Below are 21,259 nucleotides of genomic sequence, written 5' to 3' on the forward strand. Positions count from 1 at the left end.
TATAGATGTAATCAGCAGCGTCAACGTCAAACAAATTGCCGGAAGAAAGACCTAAGGGACGAATTCGAGAACACACCTGAATATGTAATCAATAAATCCATCAGATTCTACAGTCAAAGGGCGGTGACCAGTATGCAGATACAGTTGGCAAACAGAGCCCTCGCGACAACGAGTAGGTCTGAGCAGATGACGCGGTAAAGGGACACCCAGGATATTCCAAGCCGATAAAGATGCGATCGTGGTCGCACATAATGACTTCTATTTCAAACTCAGATAAAAAAAAAACATAGTGCTTCTATCTATCGAATTGCCTTGGAGTTCTTAATAAACGCCTCAATCCTCTCGAGACTTTGCTTTCCGGCCTCCTCCACACCGCTACTGACGTCCACACCGATAACTCTGTCGGCCAAGTTACCCAGCGCCGTAACTGCCTCCGCGACATTATCTGGATTCAGGCCTCCAGCGAGGAACACTCTCAAATTAGAGTCCTTCTCCAGAACAGCCTTGACCTTGGAGACATCGATCAGCTTGCCAGAGCCAGCTCCAGAGTCGAGAAGAGGAACGGTGTGGAAGCCGCGAATACCCAGACTGATATGATCAGGCTTGAATGCGCGAATGACGGGGACAGGAATCAGGTTGGCCCATTCGATAGGCTCATCGCCATGAAGCTGTACCAGATCCAAGTTATACAACTTCTGCTTCTCCAAGACCTCGCTGAGCGGCTGGTTCTGGAAAATACCCACAAGCCGGGGCCGGGAGCTTTGGAGTCTGCTGTAAGCGCCCTGGAAGTAGTCGGCAGCGCCAGTGGCAGGTAGTGAGGGTTCGGGCTTGGAGCTTGTTGTGCCAGTAAAAGAATGTACTGCCTCTGAGATGGCGAGGGCAGTCTCGTCATCAATGCACCGCTTTGCACCCGGCACGAGACACATGCCAACAAAGTCAGCTTGCGACTCGACCGCCTTTTTGGCAGCCGCAGCGCTTCGTGTACCGCAAATTTTGACGAGCAAGGGCTGAGTCTGCTCCTTTTTGGCTTCTGGCGCCTTGCCAGAGCACAGCTCGCTGATGAAGACACTGGCGTCGGGCGCTCTCATGATGGCCTCGCCAACTAAAACGGCATTGACACCGTCTTTCTTGCACATGACGACATCATCATATGTGTTGATACCACTTAGGGCGCAAATGATGGTGGTGTCGGGTACCATGCTGCGAAGACGACCAGTTGTGTCCAGATCGACATCGAAAGTCTCCAAATTTCGGTTGTTGACACCAATTACCTTGGAGCCGAGCTTGACGGCAATAGTCATCTCTTCAGCGTTCTGCACCTCAACCAAAGGCTCCATTCCGAGGGACTGAGAATATTTGTATAGTCGCTCGAGCGTTTCAACATCCAGCATCTTGACAATGAGAAGAACCGTGTCCGCACCCGCGAGCCGAGCTTCTAGAATCTGGTACTCATCGAATATAAACTCCTTGCGCAGAATTGCTGGCCTGTTTGGCATGCCTTCTAGGACCTGGCGAACTGCTCTGAGATCCTCGATGCTTCCCTTGAACCACTCGGGCTCTGTGAGGACGGAGATGACACTGGCACCAGCCAGCGCATATTTCCTGGCTTGGACAGGCGCGCGAACGTCAATGTTGAAGATGCCCTTGGACGGGGAGCCACGCTTGATTTCGGCCATGAGGGAGACGTCAAACGGAGTTTGGCTGAGACGCTTTACAAACGGCACCAAAGGTGGAGCGACACCGAGATCATAGGTGGCTTGGAGATCCTCCATTCTCTGAGAAGGGATCAATCGCTGAGCATTCACGGCCGCACGGCGGCTGTCGTAGATCTTTTGCAGAATGTTGTTACTCTTGGGGGTGACCGCCGTAGTGCCGTTGACGGTCTTTGATGCAGCTTGTAGACGGTTATTGTCCTTCCAGGTACCACCCTGCATGTGCAAAAAGTTTCGAATCATGGTGCGACCATTCTCAGTCAGGATGCTTTCGGGGTGAAACTGCACAGCTTCCATCGTATACTCTTTGTGGCGTACACCCTGGATAATGCCGCGGCTACCATCAGGCTTGGCGACCCAGGAAGTGACCTCGAGGCACTCGGGAAGTGTGACGGGTGATCCAGCAAGAGAGTGATACCTGGTGATGGGGATCTCCTGCTCCAGACCCTGGAAAACGCCCTTGGCATCGTGAGTCAACGGTGAAGTCTTGCCGTGCAGCCACTCTCCGGCCGAATTGACTTCGCCGCCATAGACGTCAAAAATGCATTGTCTAGTAAGTTAGTGGTTTTTCGGAACAAAATGATTGTTGAAAAGTTCTTACAGGCCCATGCAGACGCCAAAGATGGGAATCTTGCCCGCAAAGTGGCGAATAGCATCTCGGCTGATACCCGAATCCGTAGAAGGATGGCCCGGACCGGGGCTAATAATAAGCTGGCTAGGACCCCTTTTGATGAGTTCGTCCAGAGTAATCTTATCGTTTCGAATCACATGAACAGTGGCGCCCTCCAGTGTGAGATATTGGTAGATATTCCAGGTGAAGGAGTCATAATTGTCGATGAGAACCAGATTGGATGCCGTGGGAATTGGCGCTGAGTGCTTGGCCTCGCGAGGAGAATGATCGATAATATCAGGAGACGGCATGGTAGGAAGCTGCGCCTTCAGCCGCTGCTCGTTTGATGCAAAGAAGAACTGTCTATAAGTCAAGGTGTGTTACTTCACAATGATAAGCCGTCGCCATATCGAAGATATCGGCAGATGTACAGTGTCTATTGCTCATTTCGCACTGTATGAACTAACGCGGATACAGGCACCGTTACAGTCGGAACAACACCACCAACTACTTAGCAATCAAGAGGGATTCTCAGAGCTTATAAAAGCGGCCCTTGATAATTTATGCTCGTGGGAAATGAAAGTTTCAACTTCATTATATGATTGCGAGTGTCGCAACGTATCTCGAAAACTCTAAAAGGAAAATATGGATATTCGAGAAATAGGTATTCGTATTCGCGCAGGTGAGGAAAGGCAGGCTTACCTACTGCAGGAGAGGAGTAGGAGTTGCTGCTGTCAATGCGCGCCGAAGCCGCTCGCACTGTACTGGCCTGCGGCTGAATCTCGGTTGACCATAGCTTCCCAAAAAAAAAGTTGGCCCACAGCGTGAGCTCTTGTTGTATCAGTTAGATCTCGCGGTGCTACACTGCTACGGCGCGTCAATCCAAGCATCCTCTCATCTCGGTTCAAGGTGATGTGTTATCTGCCACTGCCGCCACATTGATGACAGTGGCAATGGCTCCCTTGTCGGATCGCATCTATTTTCCTTCCCTGGAAGAGTGCCTTTCCGGGAAGAAGGTGCTTCTGTAAGCTTTCGCAGCTGCTCGCTCGCCTCGCGCGTCTCATGCAGTCAGTGCTAACTCTTCAAATATAGGTCATGGAAGCTTGTCGCAACCGCACTTTCTGACAACTCCGGTCGTCTACAACGCAGCAACGCGTTATCTGAATTCTTCTCCGACGAATATGTGCACGGACTGCTGAAGAACCCCATCTCTGCCTTTTCACCCCCGGACGACGCCTCGAGCAAAGATTTCGAGACCAAGACCGCGCCGATCAATGTGACCTCTGCCTCGACTCAGAAGCTCGATATCAAACTCTTGAAAGACGACGCACAGTGGCTGAGCAAAAACGCCAAAACCAATCTCGTCGCAGCGCTGCGCGTTGTGATCGCTGAGCATCAGTCTCGACCAGCGCGCCATCTCGTTGGGCCACTTTCAGCGCAGGATGCCACCAATCTCCACGAGGCCGCTGGTCTCAAGGATGGCCAGAGTGCACCATTCTTATCAGACTTGAGCTCGGTCGCAGTCTTGGATGCCGAAGAAATATCTGCCGAATTCGAGAAGCAGGAAGCTCGCCGCACGCGCCTCTTCGAAACCCTGCTCAGCGAACGCCGACACTACATGATGGCCATCGATTACGTCAACTCTGTCAAGCTGTACGGACAACTTCCTATTTATGCGTCGAATAATGAGGACATCAAGGCATCATTCAACTTTGGCGCGCAACCGAACAAGGAGCAAATCGAGGCACTGCTTCCCGCATACTTCAAGGTGCTCACAGACTGCACAGGACGGATAGAATCTGGCCTGCTTGCGACTACCGACGATGCATTGCTTTCCAACGACAAGACCGAAATTGAATGGCTGCGAACCCTGTTCACCGAGATTGTTCATGCCCTCTCAGTCATTTTCCAGCTTGTCGATAGTCTAGGGGATGAATTTGCTCCGCCCAGTTCTGTGACGCAGTGGTTCTCGCTAATGGAAATGTACAACTTTTTTGAATCTGTGCAGCCAATCCACGAAAGCATCGCTGAGCTGATAACACCGCTCAAAACGCTTGCCACCGCCGTCTCAATCATCATGCTGAAGCCTAAACGCTCGCTCAGCTATCTGAATGAAAAGGACGAGGACTCTGGACAACCTGACGATGTATTTGATTCATATTTGCTATCATCAGAGGTGCTCGAACAGATTCACAAGTGTATTCTCAACGCGGCGAGCTTGGACATTGAAAGCGCAACGCCGGTCATATTTACGTGGGCCCTACTCCTACATAGGCTCAATGCCTCATACCATAGCCGAACTGAAAAGAGAGATAATCTCTTGCAGCAGAATGCGCGGGAGAGATTCGAATCCGGACAAGTAGCGCGCCCAACTTTTGGTCGACGAAACTCAGCTGGCAGTTTATTCTCGATCGAGTCAACAAAGTTTGACAACTTTTTAGAAAATGCCACCACCCCCCGTGATGCCCAGTTCGTGGAGCAGCTGGCTACGGGCGTGACCACTGGTGGAAGAGTATTCAATACCATGGGTGCCATGGCAGAGGCGCTTGGACCGAGTATATCGGGCTGCGCGTCTCCTTTGCTGAGCTCGCATATCCGAATCGTCTTCGCCGAGGTTCTCAAAGTTAGCTACGGTTATATTGGATACCAGGCGGACAACCTTAGCTGCTTGTTTGGCTTGTTGTCACCTGGTCGAAGTTACTGGGATTTGTCTTCGATTCAAAGCCTTCGCACTTCTGGCGACACCCTATCTTCCTTCATAAACGACGATCAGCTTATGCACTGGTTCTTTCAGCAGGCTATGGACCGTTACCCATTTGAGTTTCTGCCTTTCATTTCACTCTGCAAATCTCTCTGCACTGTCACCGGTGATGCAGATGACCAGCGATATTCAGATGTGCTGAACCTTCTGCGGAACACGTCCACCTTGACCTTGAAGCTACCGAAGGGCTTTCAAGGATATGAACTCGTTCACGAGGATGAAAATACCAATTCTTTTTCTCTGACACATGAGATTCCGCTCATCACACTCTCATCCTCGTGGAAGAAGAGGCAGATGGACGATGACGCGTATCGTCTGCCTCAGGGAACCCAAGGACGATTCATCACAGATAGTGGACGACTGGCTCTTGTTGAGTTTCCACACTCGACGCTATCGTTACTTGGTCGCCGCCTGGAAATTTATCTCATGAAGGAGGGGTACCAGTGCTTGTTCGCATCATTGCAACCCGATGAAATTGCCGAAGTCGTCGAGCTCCTTGCTGCACTGATTCGCATGGAGCACCTAAAAATGACTGGCAATTGTGATTCGTTAATACGCAGAGACGATGACATTCTTTCTGAAACAAGCAAGCACATCAGTGGTGGAAAGGATATTGTCACTGTTGTTTGTGACACCATGGACTACTTCATGCAAGAGGAGCTGGAGATGACAGAAGAATCCGCCATCAACGTCATTACAGCGTGCATCAAGTTCTTGGATGCTATTCTACCCGCTCAACCAAGCAGAGTATGGTCCTATCTCGCTCGTAGTGAGCTACTGAGCTCCGAGTCAAGAGCCGGAAAACTGTCCAAGTTGACTGGGAGCCTTGACCTGGTTTCCGAGCGTCTCGAGTTCCTGAACTCTGCACTCTTATTCTTTTCCAACGTTATTGATACTCCACTCGCATCTGGTGTTCAACGGCAGGCTAAGAACAGAGCCCGTAGCCGGCAGCAAGAAGTTAACCCATGGCTTGGCACTTCAGATAAAGTGCTGTCGAAAGTCAGCCTGGCTGTGGCTAACGCCGCTGTCGATATCTTTGAGAATACGTCCACTTGGCGATTTGACACAGAGATAAGCCGTGTTTCTTTACTCAACAGCGTCGTACCCCTACTTGACAAAATCATCCACCACAGCTACAGCATGGGCAAGTCAAACGAGTCAGACAACCTCACAAGCTGCCTGAAACCAGCAGCATCCTATGTCATTGACTGCTTTCTCTCACCCTCAAGTGGTACTCTAAGGTTCCAGCCACTGCTATATTCCTTCATTTCCGCTCTACTTACACCAGAGTCCACTCTGTACCCTTCAAAACTCGACCTCGTCCGCACTGAAGTCGAATCTGTTCTGACTTTTGCTTCCTCTCTTCTTCGCGCTGCCAACTACTTGGAACGACCATCCGACATGCTCGAGGGTTACCTCTTCAAAAGTTCGACATTGCTGGCTCGTCTGAGCGCAGTCTCGGATCTCTTCCGCACCCCTATTTTGTCTCTTCTTCAGGCGCTAGTCTCAAATGCAGGCAATGGTTCCAATGAACCTCCATCGCTGCTGGGATATCTGGGGCCTCAGATATCCAAGTCATTCATCACCCTTCTCTCTGGCCTAGGCGAGCCATACGCCCTACAAACAGATGTGGAAATAATCTGGAGATTTTTCTCCTCTATTCTGCGAAACCGTCAGCAGTGGATGTCTAACTGCCTGCTGACTGGTCAAACGCCCCGAGAAGCCATGGCCAAAGACAGCAAGACAACTGATATCTCGGATGACTCGGTCTTTGCAACTGCTTTGTCCAAGTTGAAGAGCATTGAGAACTTGGAAGCTACAGAGGCTCTTTCAATCTTGGATTTCGTTGCATCAGCCCAGAACTACTGGCCATGGACCGTTTTCACATTGCAAAAGGACACCTCATATATGGACGGCTTGCGCTCATATGTGCGTACGCTGAAGCCCTCGCATCTTGTTGTGAAGTCTGATAGCATTCGCGCTTGCCGTGAGGCCAGACTGGCTGCATACATTGCCGAGATTTTTGCTATGCAGCTTTACCATTCGCGACATTTGGGGAGTGCCGAGGGTTTGGCGAAAAGTCTTGTCAACGACTTGGATTACTATCTGCGCGATGGCGTCGAGGTGGCTGGCTACAACAAGTCATTGCACAACAATTTTGCAAAGAACTTTGCAAACAAATATTTTGGCTGTTCAGTTGATAACTTTAAGAGAACACCTCTTGAGCCAGGTCATCTCGGTCCCGACTACTACTACGATCTAGAGCAGGCAGACACAATGCTGCGATTTGACCCCGGATGGCTCGGACGCAAGTCAAATGGCTTCAAAAATGAAATGGAGCTCGCAAACACGAATCTGTCACTGGTTGATGCCCAAATTGCCTTGTTCCACTCTTGGGAATTCCTACTCGTTGAACTGAGTACCTGCCTCCCTGGCAACGAGACCATCGGCAAACAAATGCTGCAAGTTTCACAACAATGTCTCAACGCTAACCAGAATGTTCCTGGACCCGAGAGCATCTTCTTGACTCTTGTGCAAGAGCGTGCCAACTTGGCTCTAGTGCTTGTGCAACGCTTAGCCAAGTCTAGACTACCAGTTCAGGACGTCAATCAGATGCTTGGCACATTGGTGGGTACAATGAGTGGTGTAGATGAGCCATTCGCCAGCAGCTCCATCGGGTACTACCGAGTCCTTTTGAAGGCGCTGTTTGTCACCCTTCGCGCATACCGTTTGGGCGCCGAGAAGAGCGGCCGAGGTGAGCAGGAGGCCTCTGATGCACCTATCAACTTCGGCGAATCTTCTGTGTCGGTGACACAGACTGTCTTGAGCCTGCTGGATAGTGTTGTTGGTCGTGGTTTCCGTGCACTCGTCAGCCTGATCCACGATGGCGATGCTGAAGTCTTCCCCGAGGACTTGGGTTTGCTCACGGCAATTATGCAGGCTGCCTTGTCGCTGCCTACGATTGACCAGTCTCAGACCCAAGTTCTCAATATTATGGCCACCCATGACGTCGTCAATGCGGCGACATCGCTGTATTCCTGGGCAGACCAGTTGGCCATTCAAGGCGACCCTGTCTATGGCGAGCTAGCCATTCTGTTCCTACTTCAGCTTTCCACACTGCCCCTCGTAGGAGAGCAGCTTGCCTGTGATGGCATCCTCAGCAACCTCTTGTCCGCCAAGATCACCAAGATTATGCTCAAGACGAATATCTCGCCCACTTCGGACGCACCAATAGCCCAACGCTGCTACGCAATATGGGTCAAGGGCCTGCTACCGCTCATGCTCAACCTACTTACTTCACTAGGTGCAGCTGTAGCTCCCGAAATCACCTATGTGCTGAACCAATTCTCGCATTTGCTCAGCGCGAGCGTGGATCGCTTCGAAGCACCCGGTGCTAATCGAACGGGAACAAAAAATACAAATCACTACATTACGTTGTTGGGCACGTCGGAAATTCATTCGCTGGCTCTAATCACTCGCGTTCTCGCAGCGCTTCGCGCAGTCAACCCCCGCGACATTGGACCCGTCCCATGGGACGACAGTGGCCTGCTCGAGAACGTTGATTACTGGCTGTCGAGCCGTCGATTGCTCAAGGAGAAGCTGCTCCCGTTGGGCCAGCGTGAGATGGAGTGGCGGACAATGAAGGTTGGGGCTGGGGCAAGCGAGAATATCCTTGAAGCCAAGGTTGTTGCGCAGCTTAGTATTGTCCGGGATATATTGGCCGACGAAACGGAGTAGGTGAATGAGTGCGCGGCTGATTTTCCCTTTATCTTTTTGGCGTGTTTTTGTCTTATTGGAATAGCAGAGAGGCTGCCCTTGGCAGTATCGATTCTGGCGTTGGTCACTGGGTACTGCCACATAGTGTTGTATGCATTAAGAAAGCGGAAAACTGAAAGGGAAAGCACGATGTGAGGTTTTTGGTTTCGGGAATTATGATGAAAAAAGCACACATAATCAATTCCATATTACGGTTCTTGCGACAGAAGTCAACGCAAATGATGAAGGATGGGAGGTCGAATTTTAAACGGTATTTGACGGGCTTGTTACCAAAATACAGCGATGATTGGTGGTTTTTTATAGTACAGTATGTGTTGCAGCTTGTTCACGATGGTTTGCTCATTCAACCACCGCTGCTGAGGTTCCCAACAGACTCCAATGCTCCTTGATCCACCTCCTCCAGACAGTGGTGTTTTTCCCGTGATGATACAATGTTGGCCAATTGACAGGCCGGTGCCTGCTGCCACTGCAGCTCAGGTCGCTGATGTGCCACCTCTTCCTTTTCTATCTCGTCGGTATTATATATTCCAAACAAAAGACGAGTCGGCTGTGGTGCAGCCCCGTCTTTAGTTTTGCAGCTGCTGCGACAGCTGAGCGTTGTGCTCCTGGAAGCGGTCGCTGACGCGCTGCTGGGTAGCCATCCACTTGAGGACGCAGCGGTTGATGCAGCCGTTTTCGCGGGATGAGAGGGCCTTGGAGGTGAAGTCGTCGACGCACGAGGTGAAGCAGTGGTCGACGAGGCCGCCGAAAGCCTGTTTTGATGGGTTGGTGTGCAGTTAGCCTTTTGCTCCTGGGAAACTTTTTTTTTTTGGGAGGGAGCTCAATGCCCTGCCCGGTAATGTCACGTACGCCCATGAATTCCTTGACCTGGCGCTTCTGCATGCGCTGCTCCAGGGTGCGCTGCTCGGATGTGGAAAGCCTGTCATGGTCAGCTGTGTTCCCTAATTTGACAACCGCCCCCTCCCTCCCCTTGTGCTGTCGCATCGCATTCGAGTCGTGATCGCCGCGGCGAGTCGCGAGTGGGTTCATCTCGCGGGTGGGAAGGCATACATGTCCATTTTGGCTGATTGAGATGGCGTCGACGAGGCAGAAAAATTTGGTTGAGAGAGCGTTGCAGTGGCGTTGGGTATGTGGCTGTAGGGATGACGCTGGTGATGAAATTTCGCGGAGAGACAACTTCTTGTCCGTTCGTTATCAGGAGCTTGCGCTTGCCGATAAGCCGAAAGGGGAAGAGTGTGAGCTCGAAACGTCACGTGTGACGATGGATTATTTTGACGATAACAAATTGCAGCCTACTAAATCTACTGATCAGCCAAGTATAAAGGCAATATAGCAAGCCTGTAATGAAATTTTATTTACTTTATATATATACATTTAGAAAATAAAATGGAACTATTAGCAGGAGAAGCTTAGTGTGCACGGAATGAAGACGGGCAGTTCTGTAGGTAGGTAGTACGTCATGGCTGGTACTGCATCTAGCTATTCTAAGCTATTCTGGCCCTACAGTGCCTGGCTCGACGAGTACACTGCGAAAGAAAAAGCCAACTATCGAGGAACAACAAATTACACGGTAATACTTCAAAGGATTCCTCGCTCTCCAGCCAAAAAGTGTACACGCTCTCAGTTGCGCCAGGGAGGCAAGGCCCTCCAGCTCTTGCTTTCATCGTGCTTGGTGTCGCAGCGGGAGCAAACGACTTCGTGCTCAGTGTACGGGGTGGCCTGCTCAGTCTTTCCTAGAAGAAAGTCCTTCATGAACTCGACCGAGTGGATGCCCGCATAGAGGGCGTTGTGGACGAAATCGTCCATGCCCGAGTACTTGCCGCACTTGCCGCACTCGGAGCGGTCCTGGAGAAAGTTGTTACCCCTGAACTTCAACTCGCTCGCTGTGGAAGGAAACGTCATGTTAGCCGACGATGATTTGCATGCATTCTTCTTCTTCTTCTTCTTCTTCTTCTTCTTCTTCTTCTTCTTCTTCTTCTTCTTCTTCCGGCGAAGGGTTTCAAGTGACTTGGTTTCTCTTACTTTCCACGTTGAGCATGCTGGCAATGTGGGCACGCTCCGTCTCCGTGAGCAGCCAATTGTAAAAGGTCTCGTTTTCGTACTCAAAGACCTCAGAGGCGGCCGGCTTGTCCATAGGAAGGTTGTGGATGGGGAGAGCAAAAGCCATGATGGATGCTCAGAAAGTGTTTTTGACAGATGAGTGTAGAATTGATGTTTGCGTAGAATTGTATTGCTGTTGATCGAAGAGACGGCCATTGGAACTCTGGGCAAAGCAGCCCTTATATAGCTGAGAGATTGGCTACGTACCAAATGATGCGCCGGATGGCGTGCTCCCTCTGCTTCAATCACTGTCGGAGGCGAGACATGCTCTCCAACGCCGTCACTTCTAATTCGCTGGTACCAGGCTATCAAAGTCAGATTCGAGACAGGCTGCCAGTGCTTGCACCCTGCTGCAGACCGTGAGAACTTCCCCGCACCTCAGCATTTGGCGACCGCGAGCGGTCTAGAGCAATCAATTTGCTACTTCTGACGTGACTGGAGTATGTTGTCGAGTCTCTCGGCTCTCTCGAAGCCAACACCGAGGAGAGCAAGCTGAACGCGTTTTCGAGCTATGCCGGTCGGCCTTCAGGATGTGATGGACATCGTTGCAGCCCCATCATTGCAATACCAGAAGTCGAAGCAGAGGATATGTTTCAATTGTTGAAGATAAGGACTCTTGCAATGACGTGGCAATTCTCAAACTACATCATGCAAGTCTGAGAAGCAACGTAGAGCCAGCGGCTGGACCGTAGAGATGACGTTGCAAAAAAACCCAGAAATAGAGTATAGGACCCAACTGTCAGCAGATAATGTGCAAGTTCTCCTGGTATGCAGACTTCAGCCAGCCTCCTGTCTTTGCATGATGCACTCATGTTCCAATGTAGTGATGGCGCCATAAGACCTTGCTGCAGACTTTACTGTAGTTGTGAGACAGGCAAAGTCCGCGAAGTTGGGCGGATGTACATATCTCAAGACGCGGGGAATGCTAAAAGCGTGTAATTTAAGGGTACTTTTTGGTATATTGTCTTGGGAACCGTGTCGTTGGGCTGCCGTGAGCGCAGTCTCCGATCGACGCCAAAGTCCGATCATGCCATATGTAGCTAAACCTGCACGCTGATCTCTGGTACAAGAGTGATTTCAAACAGGCTTTCCGAGCTGGCTTTCTTTTTTTCATGATGCTCGGCGGCTATGGTTAAGGGCTGCTCCTCTTCGCATTGGCAATGACTTTGCATCGCTAGACATATTATTCAACTGCTGTCGGTCATAATGGCAGATGAGCTTCTACTCGACTATTTTCTACATTGGTTCGGATCAAGTCAGTTTTTACAAGCCGGCTTCATCGTCGCTCAACGATTCGATGATGTCAAGTGTCACCAGTGGCTGAATCAAGTTTGTGACTTAGGAGTGCAATTGTGTGGCTGGGTGATTCGAGCAAAGATCGCAACCCCTATGACCAGAATGTGATTGCAACAGCACAGCCTTTGAATCAGAAGCAAATCGATTTATCTTGCCAAAGGATAGTAGCAAGATTATAATTCCTTGGGTACTTTTATGTGATGCTGCTCTTGGATTTGATAGTTTCTTGGCCCGCTGCCCTTGGACCTTTGGGCCGATGCTCTCTGATGCGCCGCCCCCACTAATAAACTGGCTCGTAACATGTCTCAACATTTTCCGTTTGACCGTAATCTCGACAACAACACATGGGCATTCCCATTTCTTTTCACAAATCTCGACCCACTACCGTCTTGCCTACAAGGAGACTGTATACTTGACTAAATGGCTACTGCTGCCACCGCGGAGATGCTGCCGCGCTTTCTTCTGCCGCGCTTTCTTCTGCCGCGCCTCAGCTGGCAGCCCGCAACGGCCCCTCGCCGTCTAGTAGCCGCGGCCATTCCGCCACTGGCCGCTCGCCAGCTGCAGCAGCTCTCCCATGCGCGACGACCTCGAATCTCTTCTGCGAGAAGTGACCGGAGCAGCCCGATTCTGTCGCGCGCATTTCACGCCTCGGCGCCGCGGGCGCGCGATCACCACTTTGATACGCTCAAGTTTGTCAAGCGGCTGCGCGACGAGGGTTTCACCGAGGAGCAGTCGGTGGCCATGATGAAGGTCCTGAGCGACGTGATTGAGGAGAGGTAAAAGAGAAATCTCCTCGCCCGATTTTGGCTCGAAACACCAAGGGAAGCCTTCCTGCTAACCACCCTCCCCCCCGCGAATAGCATCCAAAACCTCACTCGCACCATGGTTCTCCGCGAGGACTCGGCCAAGGCCACGTACACGCAAAAGGTCGACTTTGCCAAGCTGCGCTCTGAGCTGCTCTCGGCCGACAGCACCGAGACCAACACGACGCGCGGCGCGCACGAGCGCCTCTCCAACGACATTGCCAAGCTCGGCAGCCGCCTGCGCGACGAGGTCGCCCGCACCCAGGCCAGCGTCCGCCTCGACCTCAACCTCGAAAAGGGCCGCATCCGCGAAGAGGCCCTTGGCCAGGAGCTCAAGATCAAGGAGACTGAGACCAAGATTGAGCAAGAGGTTGCCGCGCTCCGCGAGAAGCTCGAGCAGGTCAAGTTTCAGACCCTGCAGTGGCTGATGGGCGTCTGCACTGGCTTCGCTGCTGTGCTGCTCGGTGCTTGGAGATTGCTCATGTAGGAAAGGGTCTCACGGACAGGGTTTGCATGCATCATTCTCTCTTTCTCCCTTTGCGGATTCGACTTCTTCATGCGCTTCTTTGAGTAGCGTCGCTGGTTGGAAGATGGTTGGGATTTCTTGGGTAACGACACTCTTACGCCGCCTGGCACAGCGCTTGTGTCCCTTTCCTTTGTCAGGAATAAGCCAACGAGGCATCACTTTCACCGAGCAGAACATAATACAAAGCCACTACATACACCGCATAGCCATACCTTCTCTCCACAAAACTTGACTTGATACATGCTTCGCGGGACAGACAGTCCTTCTAGTCCGCTAGACCAGCTAACCTCCGTCCTCGGGCGCCCTCTACATTGCCCCACTACCATGAAGCTTGACCATCATTCTCTCTTTATGTCGCATTTTCTCATTCTCGCAACTGACGATTGAACACTCGCGTTAGAAATGACTAGCTCTGAAAAGCCCAGATTCCTTCTTCTGGGGAGCCTTGAGCTGTTTGTTCCTCCCCCCCCCACTGCACCAATGCCAATGGGACAACTGCCACTGACCAGCCCGTCACCAGCGCCCACGATGCATTGGCTTCCGTCGCCCAAATCGGCGGCATGATCCAGCCAACAGCAACCAACAGGGCCGATTTTCTCGCCGAGTGCCAGTCCGAGGCCTTTTCCGGCGTCGAGGCCATCTTTCGCACCTACGGCTCCGCGCGCATCACCGGTCTCTTTGACGAAGAGCTCGTATCCGCTCTACCCAAGAGCTGCCGCTTCGTGTGCCACAAAGGTTAACCTACCCCCTTCTCCCCCCCCATATCCCCCCCCCCCACGCTTCGCTCTCTGCAATAACCCTGATTGTTTTTTTTCTTCAGCGGCCTACTCAAAGCTGACCCGTCTTGTGCACAGGCGCCGGCTATGACCAAATCGACGTGGCGGCGTGCCGCGCGCGCGGCATTCGCGTCTCCAACACGCCCACCGCCGTCGACGAGGCCACCGCCGACGTGACGCTATTCCTCATCCTCGGCACCCTGCGCAACCTCAACGTTGCCATGAAGACGCTCCGCCAGGGCACCTTTCGCGGCGCCAGCGGCCCCGACGGCGACCCCGCCCGCCTCCCCGCGCTCGGCCACGACCCGCAGGGCAAAGTGCTGGGTATCCTAGGCATGGGCGGCATCGGACGCAGCGTCGCGGCCAAGGCGCGCGTCTTTGGCATGAAGATCCGCTACTACAACCGCAATCGGCTGGCGGCGGAAAACGAGGCCGGCGCCGAGTATGTTGATTTTGCGACGCTGCTGGCGGAGAGTGATGTCCTGAGCCTCAACCTCCCGCTCAATGTAAGTCTTTGGTTGTTCTCAACGTCATGAAGCCGAGTCTATTACATGCTAAGTGCGGTTGGATGGTGATCAAATAACAGCCAAAGACACGACACATCATATCGACCAAAGAATTTGGCATGATGAAACGCGGCATCGTTATAGTCAACACAGCCCGTGGCGCCGTCATGGACGAGGCCGCGCTCGTGGAGGCGCTAGACAGGGGCATCGTGTCGAGCGCGGGGCTCGATGTCTTTGAACACGAGCCCGAGGTGCATCCGGGGTTACTGGCCAACGACAAAGTCATGCTGGTGCCGCACATGGGCACATGGACGGAAGAGACGGAGACCAAAATGGAGGAGTGGGCGCTGGACAATGTGCGGCTCGCGCTGCAGCAAGGCCGGCTGAAGAGCATTGTGCCGGAACAAAAGGATATGCAGTAAGGGATAGCAAGCTTGGTTCAGAAAGAGAAATAGAACAACCTTAGAAGTACAGCCGCAATAGAGGTAGGATGGCCAGCATTTTAGAGGCATAGGTTAAATGGCTTTTGATCACTTTACGAAATCAGATCTTAGAATCGTCTCAATTAAGGGAATCTAATCGACCACGGTTGACGGGCCGTTCGAGAGCGCTGCCCATGGGATCAGCTGCTCAGACTATATATAAGTTCATCTCTCATTCCGGGGGGAATCATTACCAAAACAATTGCAACGCCATTTGTTGAAAAAGCACATCCTTGGCCGGTCTTAGACAAAGACAGCAATGGCAAAGATGCCAACATCATGAAACAAAAGAAACCATGGATTGCCCCCATACTTTTTAGTCTTGATCAACCCAAATGCCTCGCAATATTATGCTGTTGAAAACACAAGTGTACCCCAATATGCTGTGTAGAAAATCGTTACACGTTGAGTGAGTGCCGGTTGAAAGGAAACTCTGATTTGGGCCGTTTATTATTACAGTGCGCTCTCCGCTTAATAGCGGTAGATTTCGGGCTTGAAGGGGCCCTCGGAAGGGAGGCCAAGGTACTCGGCCTGGACGTCATTCAGGGAGCTGAGCTCGACATTGCAATGAGCAAGGTGGAGACGAGCGACCTCCTCATCAAGAATCTTGGGAAGAACGTAGACACCGATCTCGAGAGAGCCAGTCTTGGCAAACTCAATGTACTTCTTGCCCCAAGCCTGATCCTTGGCCTTGTAGAGAGCAATCTGAGCAAGGACCTGGTTAGTGAAGGAGCAGGACATGACAAAGGAAGAGTGGCCAGTGGCACAGCCGAGGTTGACAAGACGACCCTCAGCCAGAAGGATAATGTGGCGGCCAGAGGGCATCAAGAAGCGGTCAACCTGGGGCTTGATGTTCTGGACGGAAGTGGCGTTCTTCTTGAGCCAAGCAACGTCAATCTCGATGTCGAAGTGACCAATGTTGCAGACGATGGCATCGTTGGGCATGGACTCGAAGTGAACGCCAGTGAGAATATCACGGCAGCCGGTGGTGGTGACGAAGATCTGACCAATCTTGGCAGCCTTCTCCATGGTGGTAACCTGGTAGCCGGCCATGGCGGCCTGGAGGGCGTTGATGGGATCGATCTCGGTGACGATGACGCGGGCACCCATGCCGTGGAGGGCCATGGCGCAACCCTTGCCGACATCACCGAAACCGGCGACGACGGCGATCTTGCCAGCAATCATGACATCGGTAGCGCGCTTGATACCGTCAATGAGGGACTCGCGGCAGCCGTAAAGGTTGTCAAACTTGGACTTGGTAACAGAGTCGTTGACGTTGATGGCGGGAACGAGGAGCTTGCCGTCCTTGAGCATGCGGTAGAGGTGGTGGACACCGGTGGTGGTCTCCTCGGAGACACCATAGCAGTCCTTAAGCTGCTCAGGGTACTTGGTGTGGACGAGGGAGGTCAGGTCACCGCCGTCGTCGAGGATAAGGTTGAGCTTCTTGTCGTCCTTGAAGGCAGAGAGCTGCTGCTCGAGGCACCAGTTGTACTCGTCCTCGGTCTCACCCTTCCAGGCGAAGACAGGAACGCCGGCGGCGGCAATGGCGGCGGCGGCGTGGTCCTGGGTGCTGAAGATGTTGCAGCTGGTCCAGGTAACCTCGGCGCCGAGGGCGGTGAGGGTCTCGATCAGTACAGCAGTCTGAATGGTCATGTGCAGGCAGCCAGCAATACGGGCACCGGCGAGGGGTTGGTCGGCGGCATACTTCTGGCGAATGGCCATGAGGCCGGGCATCTCATTCTCGGCGAGCTCAATCTCCTTGCGGCCAAAAGCGGCCAGAGAAAGATCAGCGACCTTGAACTTATTGGCGGGAGCAGACATGATGTGTTGTGTGGAGGAGGAGGTAGGTGAAGAATTGATAAAGAGGAAGATATGATGAAAAGGATGGGAATGAAGGAGGAAGAGGAGAGCGAGGGGAAGGGTGAGAGAGAAAAAAATGTCAAGTAGCAGAAATAAGGCGGCGGGACAAAGAGGGGCAACGTCGGATTTCGGTGGTTGAGCAGCGCGGGCGGTGAAACTGTAAGGACAGTGTACTGGCAGGCGGCAGGCTGCGGGCAGAAAATACATGTCACCCAGGTACCGAATGGAGGGGTAAAATTTGCACCGTGTTGCCCCGACAGGGAGCGGAGGCGGGCATGGCGGGGCAAGAATTGACAGACCAATCCGTCACTGTGGCCGGTGCCTGGCAACCTGGCAGCTGATCAAGGTAGATTTTGAGAACTTTACGCCCTTCGAAACGCTTCACTGACTTGACTTTGAATACACCCTGCATCATTTCAGTAATCATAAGACCATCACGATTGATACGGTCGATTTTAGGAGTTAGTGGGCGACTGCGGCATCTTCATTTCGACTGCTCAGCCACAACGTTCAACGTGCCCAGCCCTGGAAGCTCACTGGACCTTCCAATAGCCTGTCGGCCACTCTGGCTTGCTACCTAGGTAGGTAGCTACTTTGGGGACAGGTACCTCCGTTCCTGCCCCAATGCCCAATCTTGGCCTGCATTGTTCCCTCAAGGTACCCGAGTTCGGGACGCCACGAGGCGACAAGCCGAGTATCATGACTGCGACATTAGCATTGAATCCATGCATAATTCAATCAGATATTGTAAAATTTTATATTCCTTGCGAACTTCGACTTTTAGTAAACTTCATACGCCAAGGCACGACCAACCTTGACAACCAGTCTTGGTCGTCGGTCCGAATCGGACATTGCGCGCGTCCAGTATTATTCAACAATGTTTCGCCAGGTTTGTATCCTCGGCTTTACAAGGAGTTCATGAAGGGCACCAAACCTCATCAACGAGGCAACTTGGCGCCAATTTTTGTGCTCTTCAAGAGTAGGCCGTAACTGCCCTTATATTCCATCTTATTCCGGAACGCCGCTAATGCAACACAATCCAGCGTATCTCTATGATTGAGCATGCGCAGCCCTGCGAGACACCTATACCCATCCTTGTGCAGGGCTTTCCCAGTCTATTTGTAAGACCCTCACAACAGATTTACTGGGGCAAGAGATTCTCCCGCACAGCAAACATCTTCGAAGTAATACCAGCCGTGAACCCATCAACCTGCTTGCCGTACTGCTCAACCTGCTTGGCGTTAAGTAAACCCTCCAGACGGCTAGGCTCCTGAGGCAGCTTGAACAGCCTTTGCCACTCATCCTCGGGGAGGAGAGGCTGCTTGGCAAGAGTACGTTGGGCGTTCTCGGCCTTGCGCTTGGCCTGCCACTGTGAAATCTTGGTCTGCTCGCGAGCGAGCTGGCGCTGGTAGAATTGAAAGTTGTTGAGGTCGGTATAGTGCGACTCGATGCTCTCCAATAGCAGGTCACAGGTCTTCTCCAGGTAAGGATCGACGGCAACGTCGAGGTTGTCGATGTTGGGGTAGAGAGGAGCTTGGATGGGCTCGCGCTCGAGGTCCGCCAACGTCGTGGGGCCTTCAAGGTCTTCTTGTGATGGACCGGAGGGAATCTGGTGGAGGAAGGAGGTGAGAAGGTGCGAGTTGTGTACAGTGATGGGGAGCTCAGCAAGGATGTCTTTGAAGGTGAGCTTGGACTTTTGTAGGCTATCTCTTTGTTAGTACACCGTTTAACCGCATTGCGGCGTTCAGACGTGGTGGCATACCTCTCAGTGGTGAATTTGGCCTCCTTGTAGGCATTCATAAAGGTGTTGGTGAGGCGGAATGCGCGCAGACTCAGGTTGCCCTGAGAGCTTCTGCTGGTATCGTAGACGAGAGCAACAGTCTGGCTGTTCTCCTTCTGGTAGAAGTAGAGGTTCTCGATTAAGCTCAAGTTGACAAAGTTTCCCATGGTAGCGCTGGTATAAAAGCCAACATTGTTTGCGTCAATGTTGACCTCCTTGAGGTGGCGGATCATCTCGTTTTGGTAAGTGATATTAGACTTTTGGCGAGGAGCGGCAGCGGCAACCACCTGGGCGGCATCGTTCTGGTGGCTGTCGGTAGCGGACGCGTCGACGGTGGGGAAAGGGAATGTATTTGTGATCTCGAGGAGGTTGTTCTGGTCCATACCAACAAGAGCACCTGTGGCCATGCTGGGAAAGTTGGTCGAGCAGTGCTTCGCGATCTTCATAACCACCTACAGTCGCAGACAGGGTTAGCGGGCTGAGGGGGATACGGCGACGCGAGGTGGGGCATGAAGCAACTCACGAGAGCTTCGACCTGCAGTGCCTGAGCAGGCGCGTCGATGGTAGTATCGGCCATGATATCGGATTTGGAGTGTATGTCGTGCGCTGGCCGTATGTGATGCTGAAGGGGAGGAATCCGGGGCGCTGTACGTGGGCTGCGAAGAGTTGACCGTGTTCGCTGGCGTGGGCGTGGAATATCGAACTTTTTCGCTCTGGTTGGATTTGTGGGTGGTTGTGGGTGGAAGTCGGTCAGGAATGGCAGAATGCGGGGCGTTATGTTTTGCGTCGTCCGCCGCCCAAGCGTGGGGATGTCAACGTACACCTTCCATCATCACCAAGGCCTTAGAGGCGTCGATTTATTCTTCAGCACTGCCGAGGTATTGTGCCCAGCATCAGTGTCCTCAGTGCTAACGTCTTTGGAAAAAATGTATTCTCTATTTTAAAAAGCATCTATAGCGATAGCTAGGGTTTTTGACGAATTTATTTGCGCTCTGCACGCAATTCAACAACCCCAAGCTTTCTCTGTTGCAAAAAAGCCGCGTTTGAAATCATGAAATAATGGCGTCGCCAAAAACGATTCGCAGCAAACCAAACCAACTCCAGAGAATTGTCAAAAATTCTGTGCTCCGCTAGGAAAAAAAATCCTTCAGAAAATGCTCACAATATCGCAGTCTCACCGCTCAAGCGTCATCGGTCCAAGGAACAATCTCCCACTCCTCAGCATTGTTGCGGATGGTCAGACGGTGCTGGTCAATTTTCCAATACGCATATAGCGATCGGGTAGACATGGCAGCTTTTCTGTGAGCGGGACCACGCCCGCCAGCGACTGCATCTTCCTTGGAACGCCAGAGGCATGTGGCCAAGTTACGAAGCTCCGAGTCCGGAGAGCCAAACCAGTACCTGCGGAATGTCAGTTCTACCAGTGCCATATACGAAGGGCAGCCGTAGCCCACCGCGGTCACTTAGACCGGAGACGAGAATGTTGCGTGTGACATACTTGAGAAATCCGCCACTTTCGATGGCTTCGAGATGTGCGGCCTTGTCGAGCTCACCCAGGTGGCTGTAATCGGTACTCGGCTTGATTTGCGAGCGGAATGCGACAATGTAAAAGGTGGCGTCCTGGTACCGCTGGCCGTATATGCTCACGAGCGTTTTGAGACGGGCCATGACATCTGTCCAGTTAAACGACTCGACGTACGGCGCAATGGCATAATCATCGCGGGTTGCATCGACGGTGCTCAATGCCTTGGCCAGTAGCGCATTCTCATAGTCGAGCGTTGTCAGATCCAGTTGGTGCGCAAGCTCGGTGTACGGAGATTGGACGATGAAGCGTGGCTCGCTCCATGGCCGGACATCGTCGAGACTACCTTCGGATATGTCTCTGGCAAGTTTGGGGGGCTCGCTAGGAAGAAGAGTTGCTACTTCTGGAGCCATGAGTTGGACACGGATTGGATGCGGTTGTTGGAAACGGCTGGTACTAATGTTGATGTGCAGATGCAACACACCGCGACGAGAAACGAATATTTCAGTGGTCGTTGTTGCCAGGGCGTCGATCAGGCGAGGCAAAAAATGGAAAAGAAGTTCAGAATCGAATCGCACATATGGTGGGCAGCTACGAGTGTGGGTGGGGGAAAGGGGAAAAGGGAACGATGTCGGTGAAGCAGGCTGAAAGGCCACGGCTTTTGACCTCGACGCGAACCGGAGACATGCCGCCGAGAGTTCCAGTCATGCACCAATGCGGCCAACATTACTACGAGACGGGCGGCGGG

At 52.3% G+C, this 21,259-nt stretch overlaps 8 protein-coding genes across 8 annotated transcripts; 2 read left to right on the forward strand and 6 right to left on the reverse strand.

Moving 5' to 3' along the window:
• Positions 1 to 299: 299 nt before the first annotated feature.
• BBA_01898 (indole-3-glycerol phosphate synthase) lies at positions 300 to 2,633 on the reverse strand (the record flags this gene model as incomplete). Its single annotated transcript, XM_008596995.1, has 2 exons — positions 300 to 2,262; positions 2,314 to 2,633. 2 exons carry the CDS (start codon positions 2,631 to 2,633, stop codon positions 300 to 302), a joined length of 2,283 nt encoding a protein of 760 aa, XP_008595217.1.
• A 642-nt stretch (positions 2,634 to 3,275) lies between these two features.
• On the forward strand, positions 3,276 to 8,821 carry BBA_01899 (nucleoporin (Nup184), putative; the record flags this gene model as incomplete). The annotated part of the gene is made up of 2 exons (XM_008596996.1): positions 3,276 to 3,346; positions 3,415 to 8,821. 2 exons carry the CDS (start codon positions 3,276 to 3,278, stop codon positions 8,819 to 8,821), a joined length of 5,478 nt encoding a protein of 1,825 aa, XP_008595218.1.
• A 605-nt stretch (positions 8,822 to 9,426) lies between these two features.
• Positions 9,427 to 9,918, reverse strand: BBA_01900 (mitochondrial import inner membrane translocase subunit tim-9; the record flags this gene model as incomplete). Its single annotated transcript, XM_008596997.1, has 3 exons — positions 9,427 to 9,612; positions 9,710 to 9,779; positions 9,911 to 9,918. 3 exons carry the CDS (start codon positions 9,916 to 9,918, stop codon positions 9,427 to 9,429), a joined length of 264 nt encoding a protein of 87 aa, XP_008595219.1.
• A 562-nt stretch (positions 9,919 to 10,480) lies between these two features.
• BBA_01901 (RBP protein) lies at positions 10,481 to 11,027 on the reverse strand (the record flags this gene model as incomplete). Its single annotated transcript, XM_008596998.1, has 2 exons — positions 10,481 to 10,843; positions 10,890 to 11,027. The coding sequence occupies 2 exons, from the start codon at positions 11,025 to 11,027 to the stop codon at positions 10,481 to 10,483; spliced, it is 501 nt and encodes a 166-aa protein (XP_008595220.1).
• A 1,649-nt stretch (positions 11,028 to 12,676) lies between these two features.
• Positions 12,677 to 15,289, forward strand: BBA_01902 (glyoxylate reductase; the record flags this gene model as incomplete). The annotated part of the gene is made up of 5 exons (XM_008596999.1): positions 12,677 to 13,032; positions 13,117 to 13,542; positions 14,106 to 14,320; positions 14,440 to 14,867; positions 14,948 to 15,289. The coding sequence occupies 5 exons, from the start codon at positions 12,677 to 12,679 to the stop codon at positions 15,287 to 15,289; spliced, it is 1,767 nt and encodes a 588-aa protein (XP_008595221.1).
• A 531-nt stretch (positions 15,290 to 15,820) lies between these two features.
• On the reverse strand, positions 15,821 to 17,170 carry BBA_01903 (adenosylhomocysteinase; the record flags this gene model as incomplete). The annotated part of the gene is made up of 1 exon (XM_008597000.1): positions 15,821 to 17,170. The coding sequence occupies one exon, from the start codon at positions 17,168 to 17,170 to the stop codon at positions 15,821 to 15,823; it is 1,350 nt and encodes a 449-aa protein (XP_008595222.1).
• Positions 17,171 to 18,350: 1,180 nt separating this feature from the next.
• BBA_01904 (Mov34/MPN/PAD-1 family protein) lies at positions 18,351 to 19,566 on the reverse strand (the record flags this gene model as incomplete). The annotated part of the gene is made up of 3 exons (XM_008597001.1): positions 18,351 to 18,912; positions 18,972 to 19,441; positions 19,513 to 19,566. 3 exons carry the CDS (start codon positions 19,564 to 19,566, stop codon positions 18,351 to 18,353), a joined length of 1,086 nt encoding a protein of 361 aa, XP_008595223.1.
• A 604-nt stretch (positions 19,567 to 20,170) lies between these two features.
• Positions 20,171 to 20,924, reverse strand: BBA_01905 (UPF0643 protein; the record flags this gene model as incomplete). The annotated part of the gene is made up of 2 exons (XM_008597002.1): positions 20,171 to 20,390; positions 20,488 to 20,924. 2 exons carry the CDS (start codon positions 20,922 to 20,924, stop codon positions 20,171 to 20,173), a joined length of 657 nt encoding a protein of 218 aa, XP_008595224.1.
• Positions 20,925 to 21,259: the final 335 nt, after the last annotated feature.

This window comes from Beauveria bassiana (assembly GCF_000280675.1).
Source record: "Beauveria bassiana ARSEF 2860 unplaced genomic scaffold BBA_S00004, whole genome shotgun sequence".
Taxonomy (NCBI): Eukaryota; Fungi; Ascomycota; class Sordariomycetes; order Hypocreales; family Cordycipitaceae; genus Beauveria; species Beauveria bassiana.